Source organism: Onthophagus taurus, unplaced genomic scaffold (assembly GCF_036711975.1).
Source record: "Onthophagus taurus isolate NC unplaced genomic scaffold, IU_Otau_3.0 ScKx7SY_15, whole genome shotgun sequence".
NCBI classification, from domain to species: domain Eukaryota; kingdom Metazoa; phylum Arthropoda; class Insecta; order Coleoptera; family Scarabaeidae; genus Onthophagus; species Onthophagus taurus.
Window position 1 is genome coordinate 5,215,989 of NW_027248940.1, and position 15,542 is coordinate 5,231,530.

At 34.5% G+C, this 15,542-nt stretch overlaps 1 protein-coding gene across 1 annotated transcript; it reads right to left on the reverse strand.

Moving 5' to 3' along the window:
• Positions 1-9,957: 9,957 nt before the first annotated feature.
• LOC139432449 (uncharacterized) lies at positions 9,958-12,098 on the reverse strand. The gene is made up of 2 exons (XM_071200992.1): positions 11,262-12,098; positions 9,958-10,802 (listed from the first exon to the last, which is right to left on the reverse strand). Exons 1-2 carry the CDS (start codon positions 11,658-11,660, stop codon positions 10,119-10,121), a joined length of 1,083 nt encoding a protein of 360 aa, XP_071057093.1. The 5' UTR covers positions 11,661-12,098; the 3' UTR covers positions 9,958-10,118.
• Positions 12,099-15,542: the final 3,444 nt, after the last annotated feature.

A 15,542-nucleotide genomic window follows, 5' to 3' on the forward strand; every position in this document is an offset into this window, starting at 1 on the left:
CCCCCACTTGCCCACTTTCCCCTCTAACGTTCTATACCTTCTCCCGACTAATCTGCAATAGTGCATTTCCTATTCTATAATTTTTTATGTTTCTTTTTACGTTTGAAGGGTTAGGTGGAAGATCAGTCCTCTGACTGAACCTCGCCCTTCGTCGATTATGTAATTCTAATTGTGTTTGGTTTAGAGAGAAATAAAGACCTTTATTATTATTATTATACCGTAAATCTTTCCACCCTATCCCACATACCTTGGTTTGCCATTGCATAGTCGATTACTGACGCCCCTTTGTCGTTTCCTATAATAATTACTTCATGATACTCTTTCTTGCATTTTTTGTATAGATGGTAGCATTCTTGAGATCTAGAGACTCTCATAATTATAAATAAAGCTTCCAAAGTTCTTTCCTTCTTCATCAATTCGGTGTTCCTGATTAGTTTACTATTTCTTGTGCTAGTCTTTACCGATGTTTGCATCTTTACAGGAAAACATTGATTAAATAGTCCCAGAAAGTTCTTATGGAAAATGCTACTGCAATCCTGAGCAGAGTTGGTCCCAGAAAGACTCCACACGGCCTCCATATGTAACTGTTCCTTCATTCGACATAAGTTCTCATTATTATATATGAGTATTTTTTTAATGTCTCTCTTTTCAGTCCTTCCCTGTACCGGTTCTTTCAGGCTGGCCACTTGACCAAGGTGATTTGATAAATGAAAATTTCATGGTAGCTGTTTTAAGTTGCAGATGACTAGCATTCGTGAATACATTGTCAATACATGTGGCGTAGGCTGCTCCAATTCGAGAAGTTTCATCAAACTATTGCTTCGTCAATAATTCTCTATCTAAATGATCCATTAGTCTTTCAAGCTGCATTAGGAAATCATCAAAATCACCGAACGGCGATTTATAACAGGAAACAAGAAGTTCTGAAAGAAGAATTTCAAAATCCCTCTCAATAGCACAAGTTTTGATATCAGCTCGTTTTCGGCTATTACTTCATCCCGTACCAGAGTCATCACGCCTCCATGTTGCAAATTCTGTTTGTAAAAACATGATGTCATTTTAAAATCTTTTAACATTATCTTAATAGTTTCGTCTCTCTTAAGCCAATACTCTGTCAGACCAATTACATCGTTTTTTTGGCTGTTTAAGACATTTGCAAACCTTTTGGTTTATTTGACAAAGTTTTTCATAAAATATTAAAGATGGATGGGATTCTTAATTTATGGGAAAAGTTGGAAGTTTTGCTTCTAAAGGCAGAGGATGTTGGTGTTTGCGTCGAGGAACAAGTAGTAGATAACCTAACCATGAGTGAACGTGAAAAGAATAGCGAGATACCCCTTAACTCCTTCGCCAGAAACACGAAAATTTCGCGTTTCCCCAAGAGACTAAGTAGCGAGCGTCAGAGACTTAAGACATATTCACCATAGGGAGCTGGTAACAATTTCCAACAAATAGATGCTGAGGAACCTGTCCAAATTATGCCACAACATTCAAGCGGACTAGAAAGAATCAAAATAAGGTTGAAATGGTCACATTTGACAAATTAAAACAGGCACAGGAAACACAGAGTGGAAAGGACAACATCCGCAAAAAGGAGGTCTACAAATAGTGAGAGCAAAATGGGTGTAGGTTGTATAGGCATGAAAGGACGAAGTCAGACTAAAAACGAGCTGACGAAATAGATTGAACCACAGAAGAATAAGGACCAAAAACTTTGCGACAACGAGGTGCTGCTGTTCTCATTAAACCGACTTGATATAGCTGTGTGCCTAATTAACATGGTCTTTGCACTTTATTTCGGTTCCATCACTCTGCCCTGTTCATCCTCAGTCAACCCCTCTATTTTCAATCACCTATTCCTCCTGTAATCTCCCACCCTGTTGACCATTTCTCACCTAAACTTCTTCTGCAGCTTTGTATCTCAGCTACCACCTCATGTGCAAAGTACTTCTAGAATTGTTTCTTGATGGTCAGCTCCCTTGTCATATACCCTATCCATTCTGCCTTACTATCTCTCCCCATTTTTCCACGACCGCATTCTTCGTCTTTGCCTTGACACTCGTCCCCATGCTATCCTGGTATTCTCGTCTCGCCACTTTAACTTCTCTTCTCATACTCTGCAACTTATCACTCCAACAACTCACACTCAGTTTCTGCTTTGTTTCTCTCCTTGGTTTTCTTAACAACTCCTGACATAAATTACTCATACCTTTACTCCATATATCACCATTTACCACACAGCCTTCAAATCTCCCAAAGTTTCCTTCACATAGCTTTTTTTCTAAACGGCTTCAGAGCTTCTTCCAATCCACATTCATGAAGCTAAACGTGTTGAGATGACACGAGATGTAACTCGATATTATATACCATCTCCAGAACGTTCCACATTGGGCTTGTTTTCTTCTAATAACCGTAAAATTAATCCAGCTATATTAATTGAATCTTTGCCCCCTATCATCGAACAGCCTGTCGCCAAAGGCTGCATGCCTTACATTGTAATCGTTGCTGAGAATGGTGCAGCTCAACACAGTCTTCCTTAGAATTAATCATACATACACCTTACAATGCGATTGCACACTTTACAGTATAGTAAAGTGTGCAATCGTAGGCCCCAGCGGGCACTTTGTAAGTCCCCACAATCATCAAGGGTCAAAAAACCAGACCAATCTTTTCATGAAACGTTACTACAGAACAGAAAGATATGTTTCTTATATCCGAAATTTGGAGTCATGGTACTTCGAAAATGGATTCCCTTAAGTACGCGCGGTTGGGACAGTCACAAACAATATGACTTACCGTTTCGTCTTCCATTTCACACCCTCTACAGAGGGGTGTATTTGCCAGCTTCATGTAAAACATGTGCTTACGTAACCTACAATGTCCGGTCAGGAAGTGGGTGAGAAGCCTCAAGCCCAGAAATGATTGATTTTCCCAGAAACTGAGTAGATATCTTCCGGTCAGGGTAGAGCAGAGTTTTCTTAGCAAAGACACCTGCTGCTGTCCCATCAAATCTGTCGCAAAAAGCTCGATGGGAGATGGAGTTTATCAGTTTTGATGCTGTATTAACAGCTAGTGGTACAAACGGTTCAGGGGAGATCGGTGACTTGTTAACCGCCCGTTTCGCTAGCCTGTCCGCATGATCATGTCCTTTTTAGTTCCGATGTGTCCTTTTCGCCACTTTATCGTAACGTTGTTGTACTTCACCAACGATGATGCAGTGTGGTGCCTACCAACTGCCAGCATAGCCTGACTGTTATCGGTGCAGATTACAACATTTCTGCCGACTTTTTTGGAGTCGATGATCGCATCGGCTGCTATGCTTATAGCAGTTAATTCGGCTTGAGCAGTAGTGCAATATGATCCTAACGAAGTGGAAAGGTGCAGCTGGAGATCGTGCGAGAAAATTCCCGCTCTTTAACCTCCAGCCTTCCTTGAGCCATTAGTGTAGATGGTCAGCGTTTGTCCGAGCTTGAGTTGCTCTGGGGTATCGTTTCAATGCCAAAGTGTTGCTTGCCTAAGAAAGTAGGTGTAATGTAGTCTGTGCGAGCTTTAAGGAGGGGTTGTTTACTAACAGCCTCTCTCCAGAGCGCTTGCTCCGGACTATTCCCATTTTAACAACCTGCTTTTCATTCACTGATCGCAGTCGTAATAATGCCATCACGGCCACCTCCCTGATAAAAATATCTAGGGGCAGCACGTTCAGCATAGTCTCCATCGCAATCGTAGCCCTTCGGCACTGAGTCAATACAATCGTTGCTTTTTTGGTTTTGCAACTAATGTATGATGTCCAAGTTAGTCCTTTGTCCAAGATAACACGCAGATATTTCACCTTTGGAGCAAAGGTTAATGGATTATTACAAAAATTGGGTTGAGTTTGTTTAGTGAAGAGAACAGTTTCAGTCTTTTTAGGATTGACAGAGAGGGTATGTTCTTCACACCATCGTTCAACGCCACCTTGTGGGCAACCCTTAGCCACAGCTCTCTGTACTGTGAGTCCTTTCGCCTCAGCCCGAACAACTCTGCTTGCTAGCATTGTTTTTATCCAGCCTGCGATGACCAATGGCACTCTTCAAGATTCCTCAAACATGTTGGTGTAAGTGCTGTTACGTTTTGTTTGGTTGACGTTCAAGAATGGCAAACTTTTGTTTCGGGATTTGTTTTGTTTTTTTTTACAGAGCCATCTAGGAAGAACTTTCCTTTACCACCTTCTTATTTTCTAAACATTTTTAAGATTTTAAAAGGTAGATGGGGTTGATTAATTTAGGAATTTAATTGTTCAAATTTTAAAGAATTTTTTTTTGAGGATCAATTGGGAATAAAATAGGAATTCGGTTAACTTAGTTAAAACTTTTTTTTAAGTAATATCAGAATAAAGAACAAAAATAGAAGGAGATTTTAGGGAAAAATATAATGTACACTTTTTTTGGTAATATGAGTTTTTTTAAAGTTATAAAACGAAAATACGACAAAATTTAGCAATTACAATTATTTACTGTTGTGTTTGTCTCATCCTGTATAACTGAAAATTTTGAATTTTAATATCTTCTTTTCGCCATTATTGTGTTATCGTGGTTTATTCAATGGCGTGGCGCTGTATAAATGAGTCACCCCTTCTCCATTGAGCTGGTCGAGGTACCGCGATAAAATTCACTTTTCAAAATTAAAGTTAGGAAAATTGGGTGGGATAAGTTGAGTATAGGTATAGTATATATTTTTGTGATACAGCGGCAACAGTGCAAAGGAAACGCTTTACGTACATTATCTCTAATGTAATGTTCACATAGTCTTTCAAGCGTCTTTAAAAGAAATGATGAGAGACTAATTGGTCAAAAGGATTTAGGATCCGCTGGCGCTGGGTCCTTTTTTCCATTCTTTGGTATAAAGGTTACTGTAACCTTCCTCCAGCTGATGGGAATGTAATTAAAGGCTAAGCAGGTTTTAAAAACTCTCATCAAGTGTATTTTCATATCCTCTAGGCTCCATTGAAGAAGAGCAGGAAATATACCGTCGGGTCCGGGTGTTTTGAAGGGCTCAAAACTGTCGACGGCCCACTCTACCAACTCATTCCGTATAACCTGATTGGCTATCTGCCAGTCCTGGCTGGTAGGAGAGTTGTTAAATTCCACTTGGTGTAGAAGCGTTAACAAATCATGCAAAGAACCTGGAAAATGAACATCCATTAGTAAATGCAACGATTCTTTTGGATCCTTGATAAAACTGCCATCAGACTTTTTTAGAGTTTTGAGAGTTTTTTATCACAACTGTGTTTTTGGCCGCGAGATAGTATTTTGTTTAGGCGTGAGGCCTCAGCAGCGCTCTCCACCTCTTCACAAAAACCTCTCCAGGCTTGTCGTTTCTTTTGTCGTACTAAACGTTGGAACTCTGACTGGTGTGTTTTGAACAAGGTCCAGTCAGAATTCAGTCTAGTTTGTTTTGCTTTATTGAAAGCTTTTCCGCAAGCGACCCTCAGTGAATGTAGATCAGGAGTTCATCAAGGTGTAGCCCTTCCTCTCTCCTCCACAATTCTCTCAGGACATGCACTGTGGAAGACCTGAGTTAGTGTGTCGTAGGTGTAGGTATTGTTCTATTATATAGTATATATACTATTAGGACTATCTCGCTTCTCTTTTTCTCGTAACCTGAGCTACATCGAGCATTGCCGCTCTTTCTTTCCCAAGATTAAACTCGTGAATATCTTGAACACTTGCCATCGTGGCTCCACCAGATCCACTGAGGCACGATACTCCCCGCAGCACCATGATCTCGTACCTCGCGTACTATCCCCTATTTGTATACAATTAACACAAATTGAAGCATTCTGCTCTCTCCTACTGTCAAGTTCAGTTTTAGAACAAAAGTTGTGGCAAATTTTATTTTTAACAATATTGCTCTTTTACACTTTTGCTCTCAGATGCAAAGATATCATTGATATTTAACGTTTGCATCGTCTCCTCCTTTCTTCTCCCATCAGGTCCTTAGAAGCAGGCGGCGAATGCGTTAGCAGAGCTTAAACCAGAAAGTTCTAAGACCGCCTAAGGAGCTGATTACTCCAGTGAAAGTTATGAAATGTAGAAAAGTAGATGGTCCAGTCGATCTGCGTGTTCACAACTCTTCCTGAACATTTTTAACATCTGTCTGAGGGGAAGGCGTCTTCTGCGAAAGGTGGAATATTTAACGACTTGTGTCTAAAAATATACCTAAGAAGGCGAAATAATGTGTTCTATTTCATTTAGACCCTTGTGGTTGCTATACACAGCAGCAAAGCAATTCTTTCTTTATTCTTATAATTAGAGACCTTAAAACACCCAGTATTAACGTTCCCGTATTTTCAATATGACCTTCGTATGCAATACTTATTGTTAGATAACTTTGCGAAGTTTGATGCAACTACTACGTGAATTCTACTAATTTTATGCTATAACAAAGAAGTAAAGAAAAGAAAAAAATCAATAAAAGTAAAACTATTTTATTTAAAACCACTTATCTATTATAATTTCCCTATTACAACATCAATCAAATTTGTTTAGCATAAAAAGGATTCAAGAATACATAAAATCAATTTTAAAACGATTTTAAAACTATTTAAAGTTCGAGGAATTTTTAGTTTCTTCACCACCGAATCCCCAAAAATTTGCTATTTAATCTACAACGTAATAATAATTTTTCACCGTCTACAACTATTTGTGTTAGAAGCGATGGAGTTAAAAAATACTTTAAGAGTTTACGAAGAAATCTTGGACCACTTAATCTTTTTTCCCATCCATTTAGTAACGATAGTATAATCGTTCGTTTTGTGCTCGAATTACAAAAAAGTTAACCGCATAATGGAAGACATTCGTTACGAGTACGACTTTTTAACATCGTTTGGGAGACAATTTATGAATGATATCGAAATGGGGGTAAGAAAAATCGAGATGGTGTCGATATGTCTTAACGTAGTATGTATTATCGAGTTAACAGCTGCTATTAGTAATACTAAACAAATGTTTGACAGAAGGTATTTTCCTACTGAAACTCAAACGAGCGAAAGTAATACCAATTAAGAAACCAGGGGACCCAAACGATTGTGGCAAATATAGACCTATATCAATATTACCGGCGATGTCGAAAGTATTTGAAATGGTCATAAAGAGAAGGATAATGGAATATTTAGAAAAAGAAGATCTCATAACCAAATATCAGCATGGGTACATACAAGGCAAATCAACCACAACAGCGTTACTAAATGTTATCTAAAAAATAGCAAATGGTTTTGACCAACAGAAATACACGCAAATAGCTTTCTGTGATCTCAGCAAGGCTTCTGATATGGTACACCACAGAATTTTAAAAGAAAAATTACATAAATATGGCTTCAAAGCTACTGCATATAATTTACTTGGATCAGAGAGAACAATAAGTGTATTGGAAAAGAATACACTCAGAATGGAAATCTGTGGCGACGGGTGTACCTCAGGGTTCTGTGCTTGGGCCCTATACTTTTTCTGATATATATAAACGATCTGCCAGAAAATGTGAAGGCACTTTCCATTTGTCTCTATGCAGATGACAAGTCTGTTATCAACCAAGGAAATGATATTCAGCAACTTAAAAATAAAACGCAAACATCATTAGCCGATGCAAAAAAATGGTTTGACATGAACAAAATGAAATTAAATGCAGATAAAATCAAAATACTAACTTTTACTCTCTACAAAAAGAGACAAAGACATTGAAATTCAAAAGATAAATTTTCTAGGCATTATGCTGTCCGAAACTTTAGCGTGGTCGGACCATGTAATAAACTTAAAAAGAATATTATCAAATTCAATATACTGTATAAAGTTTATATCTAAAAATTTACCAACAAATGAAACAAAAAGCGTCTACTTCGCATACTTTCACAGCATGGCAGCGTATGGTATATCTATCTCGGGAAGGTCAAATGATATGTACGACATATTTAAAATACAAAAGAAAGTGATACGGATCTTGTCTGGGCTTGACTATATTGGATGATGCCGAACATTTTTTAAAACCTTAAAAATACTAACTATCCCAGGTTGTTTTATACTTACCTGCCTAGTTAATGTTCATACGAAGAAAGACACATTGCCAAAGAACGAAGATCTACATATCTACAACACGCGTCATGGAAGTAGTCTGTTAATACCATATCACAGAATCAAAAAATCCCAGAATACTTTCAACTATATATCGATCGAATTGTACAATGGATTGCCATCAAACATAAAAGAGTTGAATAACAAAAGGTTCAAACAGACAGTTAAACGAAGATTATTGGAAAAAGAGTATTATTCAATTGAGGAATACCTTGCAGACAAGAACTTTCCTAATATATAAATACTGGGTTGTAAGGAAGGATATCGTCGGCCTAATCTGCAAAATCCGTAAACCACAAATAAAGAATTTTAGAGAAGTAAAAAACGTTTCAATAATTAATTTTCAAATATATAATTGTTCTATTGCTATAGAATATCAAATATGCGTTCCATCTTATATATTTATGGGTTATTATGTATTAAACAATATTTATTGAAATTAAAAAGGACTTTACGGGATTTACTCATAAAATATTCAAATATAATTGAACATACTGGATTTCCATGTTTAAAGAATAAATACAGGATTATTAAGAATACACTAAACATTTTAAGGTATTTATTTACCAAATTATTTCAATTCAAAATTCAATTTTTTGGAATAAACAGATACAGATACAAACAAAATATATTTATTTTTCGAAGAAACAGATAAAACAGAATAGTTATATTTTGAAATATATATGGAAACTATTATAAGACAATGCAATGGTCTTATTTAACAAATGGAAGGTTATTATAAAAGTAATGATAGTCTCTTTGTAAACTTGACTTTAGAGATTGTAATTGCATCCACTTTTCATATTTAATTGGACATGCACTGGACATTTAGCTTCTTTTCTCTGACCTTTACTTACTCAGTTATAATGAAGTTCATCAAAATCTTCTGTATGCCTCCATTTATAAAATAAAGAACTATCGGGTGCATATCACAATGCTCGTATGTCGGTTACGACTGGATCCCAGCCCGCTTTCCTGGACGTATAGATTTCAAATAATTTAACATGTGAAAATCCTTGAAAAAAGTATAATCCAAATAAAAAACTTTATAAGGTTGTTTTTCTCGAGCTTTCAAAGAAATGTTCACATAATCGGCTGGTACATTGATGTCTGTGTGCCGCATCCGTCTCTCAATCGTTGAATGCATCGAATCGGCCTCCATCTGGGTTTGGCCTTTTTCGAGGCTATTCAATAGTTATATCCAGAGTCATCGATAAGTTTATAAATGCGTTGGCCAAAGTGGAATTACGATTTTGGGATGTACAGCCATCACTGTACAATATTACTTTGTCCACGACTACCTTATAATATATACCTTATGAATAAGTTTTCTAAAACAAAATGGTAGTTATTTTTCACGGAGTGAATAATAGCGGTGAATAATAATTATTATTCACGGGTAGCCATCTTGACCAGACTAATAATAATTATTTGAAACGCTAAAAGTTCAAAAAACGTCAATTTAATTCAATTTTTTAGGAGTTTCTAAATGTTTGACATTAAAAAAACCCAAACAAATTCCTTTTTCTTCAAACGTCATTAAATGACAACTTTGTTGTCGTGTTTACTCGCGGTAGAAGTAAGTCATTGTTGCATAACGACGGTTGGTAAGATCAACATAGCAAAAAAGTACTTCAGCGTTATGGCGCTAAAGTAAATTTCACTTTAGCGCCATAGCGCTGAAGCACATGTCACTTTAGCGCCGTATTGGAAAAGATATTTTTTTGCTTCACGGACGCTAAGTAAAGATTTTAAAAATTAATAAAAAATGAAACTAACCTTTTAATTGTTTGCTTTCTTATTTTCATCTCAAATTAATATCACATAAAAAAACTAAATAAATTAAAGAACAAAACAAATAATTATCTCTTATATTTTAAATTTTAATAAACACAAAAAAATTGACACATTTTAAACTTTTTATGAAGAAATAAACCATTAAGTGACAATTGATTTTTTGAATAATTCTTTAAACATATAGTGTCATGATAGTGCAAAAAAGTTAATTTAATATTTTTATTTTTTATAAATATTAATATTAACTGTGCATTTCTTGAAAACAGCTCCACAAAAGTTTACTTCTTCTGAGGGAACTACTCCTTTTTTGGTGGAAACTTCTCTGGAGATGTTTTCACTGTCATTAAAAATTACTGTATTATCATGAATTGAATCATTATTTATGTTAACGTCTACGTTATGGCTTGATAAAATTTTTCTTGCATTTTCATTTTGATTGAACATCGACTCTTCTATGTAGCCTTCAGCCACTGTGCCGGATTTCCATCCACCAAGTCTTTTTAAACAGGTAAGATCGCCTCCTCCATCTACAAGTAAAGTGGCTGACGTTCTTCGTAATGAATGTCCAGTATATTCGTTTGGTTGTGGTAAATTTAAGTATGTGGCCACTTTTAGAGGGATTTTACCAATCACATGAATTCCCATAACCATTCGACAACACTTTCCATTAAGATATTTAAAAAAAAATCTTCTACTTTCAAAGTCCTGAGGTCTCAATGCTACATACTTTTGATATAGGTTTATATACTTGTCTCCAATTATTGTAAATGACCTTGATTTGTTAGTTTTACTATCAGGAATAGTTACACGAATGACGGATCCTAAACTTTCTACGTCATTTAGTGTTAAATTTACTAACTCATCGCATCTACATGCCCCCGATATTCCAATTATTAAAACAACCTGAAAATAACACATTTAAATCTTCCATTTCGGTGTATTTCACCTATAATCTATAAACCGTTAACAAAACTCCCGATATTTTGACAATGACTTTAGGTTGTTTTAAATAAATCACTAGTTTAATTTTAATAAATTATTAATAAAAAAAAAAAAAAACCTAATGAATAAAATTAAATTATTATTGAATTAAATTTTATTAACACATCTTGCGCGGGCATTTTGCCGCCAAAATGTTACCGTCTATCCATAATCCATAAAAAACGAGTTTAGTCGCTTCCCGCTCAACATATGAAATTCGCGCAAAACGACTTTAGTCGCTTCCCGCGCAGGATGTATTAATATAAATTTAATTTCTTTTTTTTTTAATAATTTATTAAAATTAAACTAGTGATTTATGTATTTAACCAACCTAAAGTCATTTTGACATCTCGGGAATTTTGTGAACGGATTATAAGTTACCTTAAGTCCTAAATATTTGTCATTTGGAGCTTCATCCAAAAACTTGTCAAATTGTTCTTTTGTAAATACTTTTGATTTCTTGGCTCTATAGCCCTCATTCTGTTTTTTCAAAAATGCTCGTAGTTTCATATATTTCGATATGTCAACATTGTAGTTAATGTTCAATACTGTTCTTAACATGGAGTATTGAGACCATAAAGTGGAACATTTCCATTTAGATTCGGTTACTAATTCGTAAAAATACACTAGTAATGTATTTTCCGAATAGTCTTTTATATTTTTTTTATTACACCATGTAAGAAATTTATTGTACGCACCATTATATATTTTAGTAGATTTCGAAGGTAATAAACTATTTTCTATTACCTTCTTCGCGATATCGTTAATTTCGGACGACATTTTGTACAAAATAAATTTAACTAACAGTTAAAAGTTAAAATTCGCGCAAAACTGTTTACTTTTTTTTATTGGTTGTCAAATTTACGTCGTCGTTGCTAACGTTATTTTGTCATGACGTCCTTCGATTTCTCATTAATACATAATAAGTTAATTGTCATTTTATTAAATTTATTAAAATTTATATTGCAATTATTTGCAACGTTTGAAGAAAAAATACTATGTTTTATTCGGAAGAGAAGCAGATTCGTTTGTGGCTGGTCCGTCATTGCCGGACTCACTTCGTTCGTCCGGCAAACTGTCGGACACGCCACAATTTTAACGGCTCATCTGTCATTAGCGACTCACTGCGTTCGTCGCTAAGCGACAGACCACGCCATAAAAAGCACTGCTTCTCTTCCATATAAAACAATATACTATTTTTCGTATGATTTAAGCATAAATTAATTAATTTTCGTAAAGAAAACGACGTTTTATAAAACTACAAGTAAATGCGACTATTCGGGATTTTAATTCCAGGTTTTAATTAAAGAAACAACTTTTTAAAAAGCTAATATTTCGGTTATTTATTGTAACCTTCCTCAGAGCATTTTTTATTGTTGTATTTTGAAACTAACAATTGTAGAACAACCGAAAACCATCATCATAATTAACGGATCATAAAGGATCAAGCGAAATATTAACACAACTGGATGAATCAACGTGCGTACAAGATGTCTGACAGGTAAAACCTCTTTTATATCTTATAAAAGACATGTCTGACAGGTAAAACCTCTTTTATATCTTATAAAAGACATCTTGTAGATACTTCTAGATACTTCTTTCCTGCATCGTTTTATAAAACTGACACTTAATTTTGACAAATTGTTGTGAAGTTGGTTACAGTTAGTAACATTGAATTTGTGTCACATTGACGTTTAACCTTTATTCAAAAATTTATTTAAAAAATAAATTTATGGAATCAATTTCAATAGTCGTGCACAAAGTATAGTATTCTACTCGCATATAATGAGCTATTATTCACTCAGGTTAATTATGCCACTCGCAACGCTCGTGAGATAAACTTAACCTTCGTGAATAATAGCCCTCATTATATGCTCATATAATAATATACTATTTTGTCTTGGTTCCATATTCATAAAAACATTATCTATTATAAATTTGCAGATTATAGTAGAATAGTCATTTGCCGAGACACTCCCGTTTGATTCATGGCATAAGTAGCAATATGCATTTTTAGGTAAAAAAATGTGAAGTTATGTACCATTAACTTCTGTTTGAAGTAAAGTGATGAAGTATTTGACTTCGGTGATAACAGAACTGATTGCAGGTCCATGCAAAAAATATGACTTTCTGCTTCTTTATCTTTTATTTTTCTTCCTTCTTTTTTCATTGTCTGGTTGAAAATTTCATCTGATAGATTTCCAGTTCTATGACTTACACATTTGTCACATTCGTCTTCCTTGGACCAAAGAGCGACAAGTTCATTTTCTCAAAAACATGATCAAATGATGTACTGGATGCGAACTTGTATTTATTATCTGCGCACCATTGTTTGTAAAATGTATAAATTGACGATTTTGATTTCCATAATGGCTCTAAGTAAAAATTTTGATGATGATGATCGGCAATAACGAGATTCGACCCTTAATAACTCATTTAAAAAACGCTGTATATTTTCTTTCACTTTCTGATATCGAGTAGCTTTTTCTTTAATAATTTTTTTTTCTTGTTGTTTTTCAGTATTCTCTCCCACATCTTTATTTATATTCTTTTCCCGAGCAATTTCCTTCAACCAGTCCAAAACCATGTAAGTTTAAGTAGTATTCTAAAGTCTCGCTTCTAAAGTCTAAAGTCTTGACACATTATCCTCATTTCTATTTCTTTATCTATTAATAGGCTTAGATACAATTAATAATGACACATACACTTTTCTTGTAGACCATGTCATTTCTGACCAAAAATGATCAAAAATATTTTCCCTTTCCGTTTCTGAAAAATCGCGACATTTTAGCACCGAATTCTCACGCAAGGAAGGTTTGCAGTTGCACCTCTCTTGCATTTTTCTCTCCTCCTTTGGCAAATCGTATCTCCATTTTCCGTCGATCATTTTTCTTCCTAAATATTCTTTTCCTTGTTCGCGAAACGACTTTCTTTTACTTTCATTCCATGTTTCACTGTCTATAAACTGTCTCTTGTTTCTTTTCCTTTTTATCTCTGGTAAGTCAGATTGTTGAGCTGTATCATTGCTTACATCATCCTGGGGATGGATGGTAGTTTCAGGTACATAATTTGGATCCCCATCATCAGTATCCATTTCTTCATCTTCCTCATGTTTACTATTTAATTCAGGCACATAATCCGGATCATCTATTTTCTTCAATATCACATTCTGTACTCGCTAAGGCTTTGCAAACTTTATTTATTTCTAAGGTTATCTCGTCAGTCTTTCCATCACTTATTCCACTATTATCATATTGTTGTGTAAAACTAAAACTAGATTCGATGGCACAAGGGGAATCAGTAATTTCTGGAATGTCTATAATAACAAGCTTCTATCGTCTTGTATTGGTGTCGGATTGCACAATCTAATATCGTTATTTGTTGATTATAAGGTAACATGATACTAGTTTGAATATTCTGTTCATTATCACAAAAAGGTGTTACAGGGTTACAATTGTGCATTATAGGACATGAATGATTGTTTCTAGCAACTGATTCAGGATCAGATTCATTTAAAATTTCATTCAATTGTACAATATTGTTTTGATTGTTATTGCATTGTGTGTGATTTGGTTATTCGGCAGCCTGAAATTTGCCGAAATCTGCCTATATGCTGCTGAAATGAAATTAAAAACTAATTATAAATTATTTTATTATGCGAAACCTCTCGCAAATCCCACAAGTCCAACTATGTTAATATATAACATAATATAGAATAACTTACCTTTAGCAAAAATTGCAAATAAAGTCACACTGATACTGGATGTTTACATATAATTTGTTTTTCAACAGAACCCTCTGTTCACTGCATGCTGAATTAGTCTGCAATGAGGAGTTACGGCTATTAGGTGTCGGGTTCAACTAGCATGGACTTGCGGGGTTTACTAAATTTTAAATTAACGAAAAAGTAATTTTTACAGGAATATGTAATTTTTTCAGTCAATGGATTACTTTTCGTCAACAGATGATACTAAAATGTCAATTTAGACCAAAAGTGGACTTACGGGTTTTGCAGATTAGGCCGACGATATGTAATATTTTGAGTCTTACGAACTGTATATTATTGACGAGAATAATGTATAATCATACTTATTCAATAAAACTATTATTATTATTTATCTTATTCACATTCTAGGTAATTATGAATTAATTTAATTAATTACAGATTATAGAAAAAAAATTGTAACATTACCCAACAACGTTCCGTTTTAACAATCTTTTAAAAATTGAATAATTTTAAAAAATCGTATCTTTTTTAATTACAGTAATTAACAAATAAGTTTTACACTAAATTAATGCTTAAAGTATCTAGTTTAAGAGCATACAATGGTTTCAGTTCATTCATAAAATTTAGGACGAAATAAGTGAGCATTGTATAATTTCTTAACTGCAATACATTTCGTGGTTATGATGCTTTGGCTACAATTTTGTATGTTTGACAATAATCGACATTATACCAAAAATGACAAAACATTAAAAAATCATATCTTTAAAACTAACAGAAGTATCACAACGAGATATTTTAACGCAAATTTAATCTAATTTTGGTATACCAAAAATAATTATTTTGATTTCCTAAATTACGTTGTTATGATGCTTTGAATAAAATTTTTCTCGCTACATTAATTAGGGTGATGTAAAATAAAAAATTCGTACCTCAAG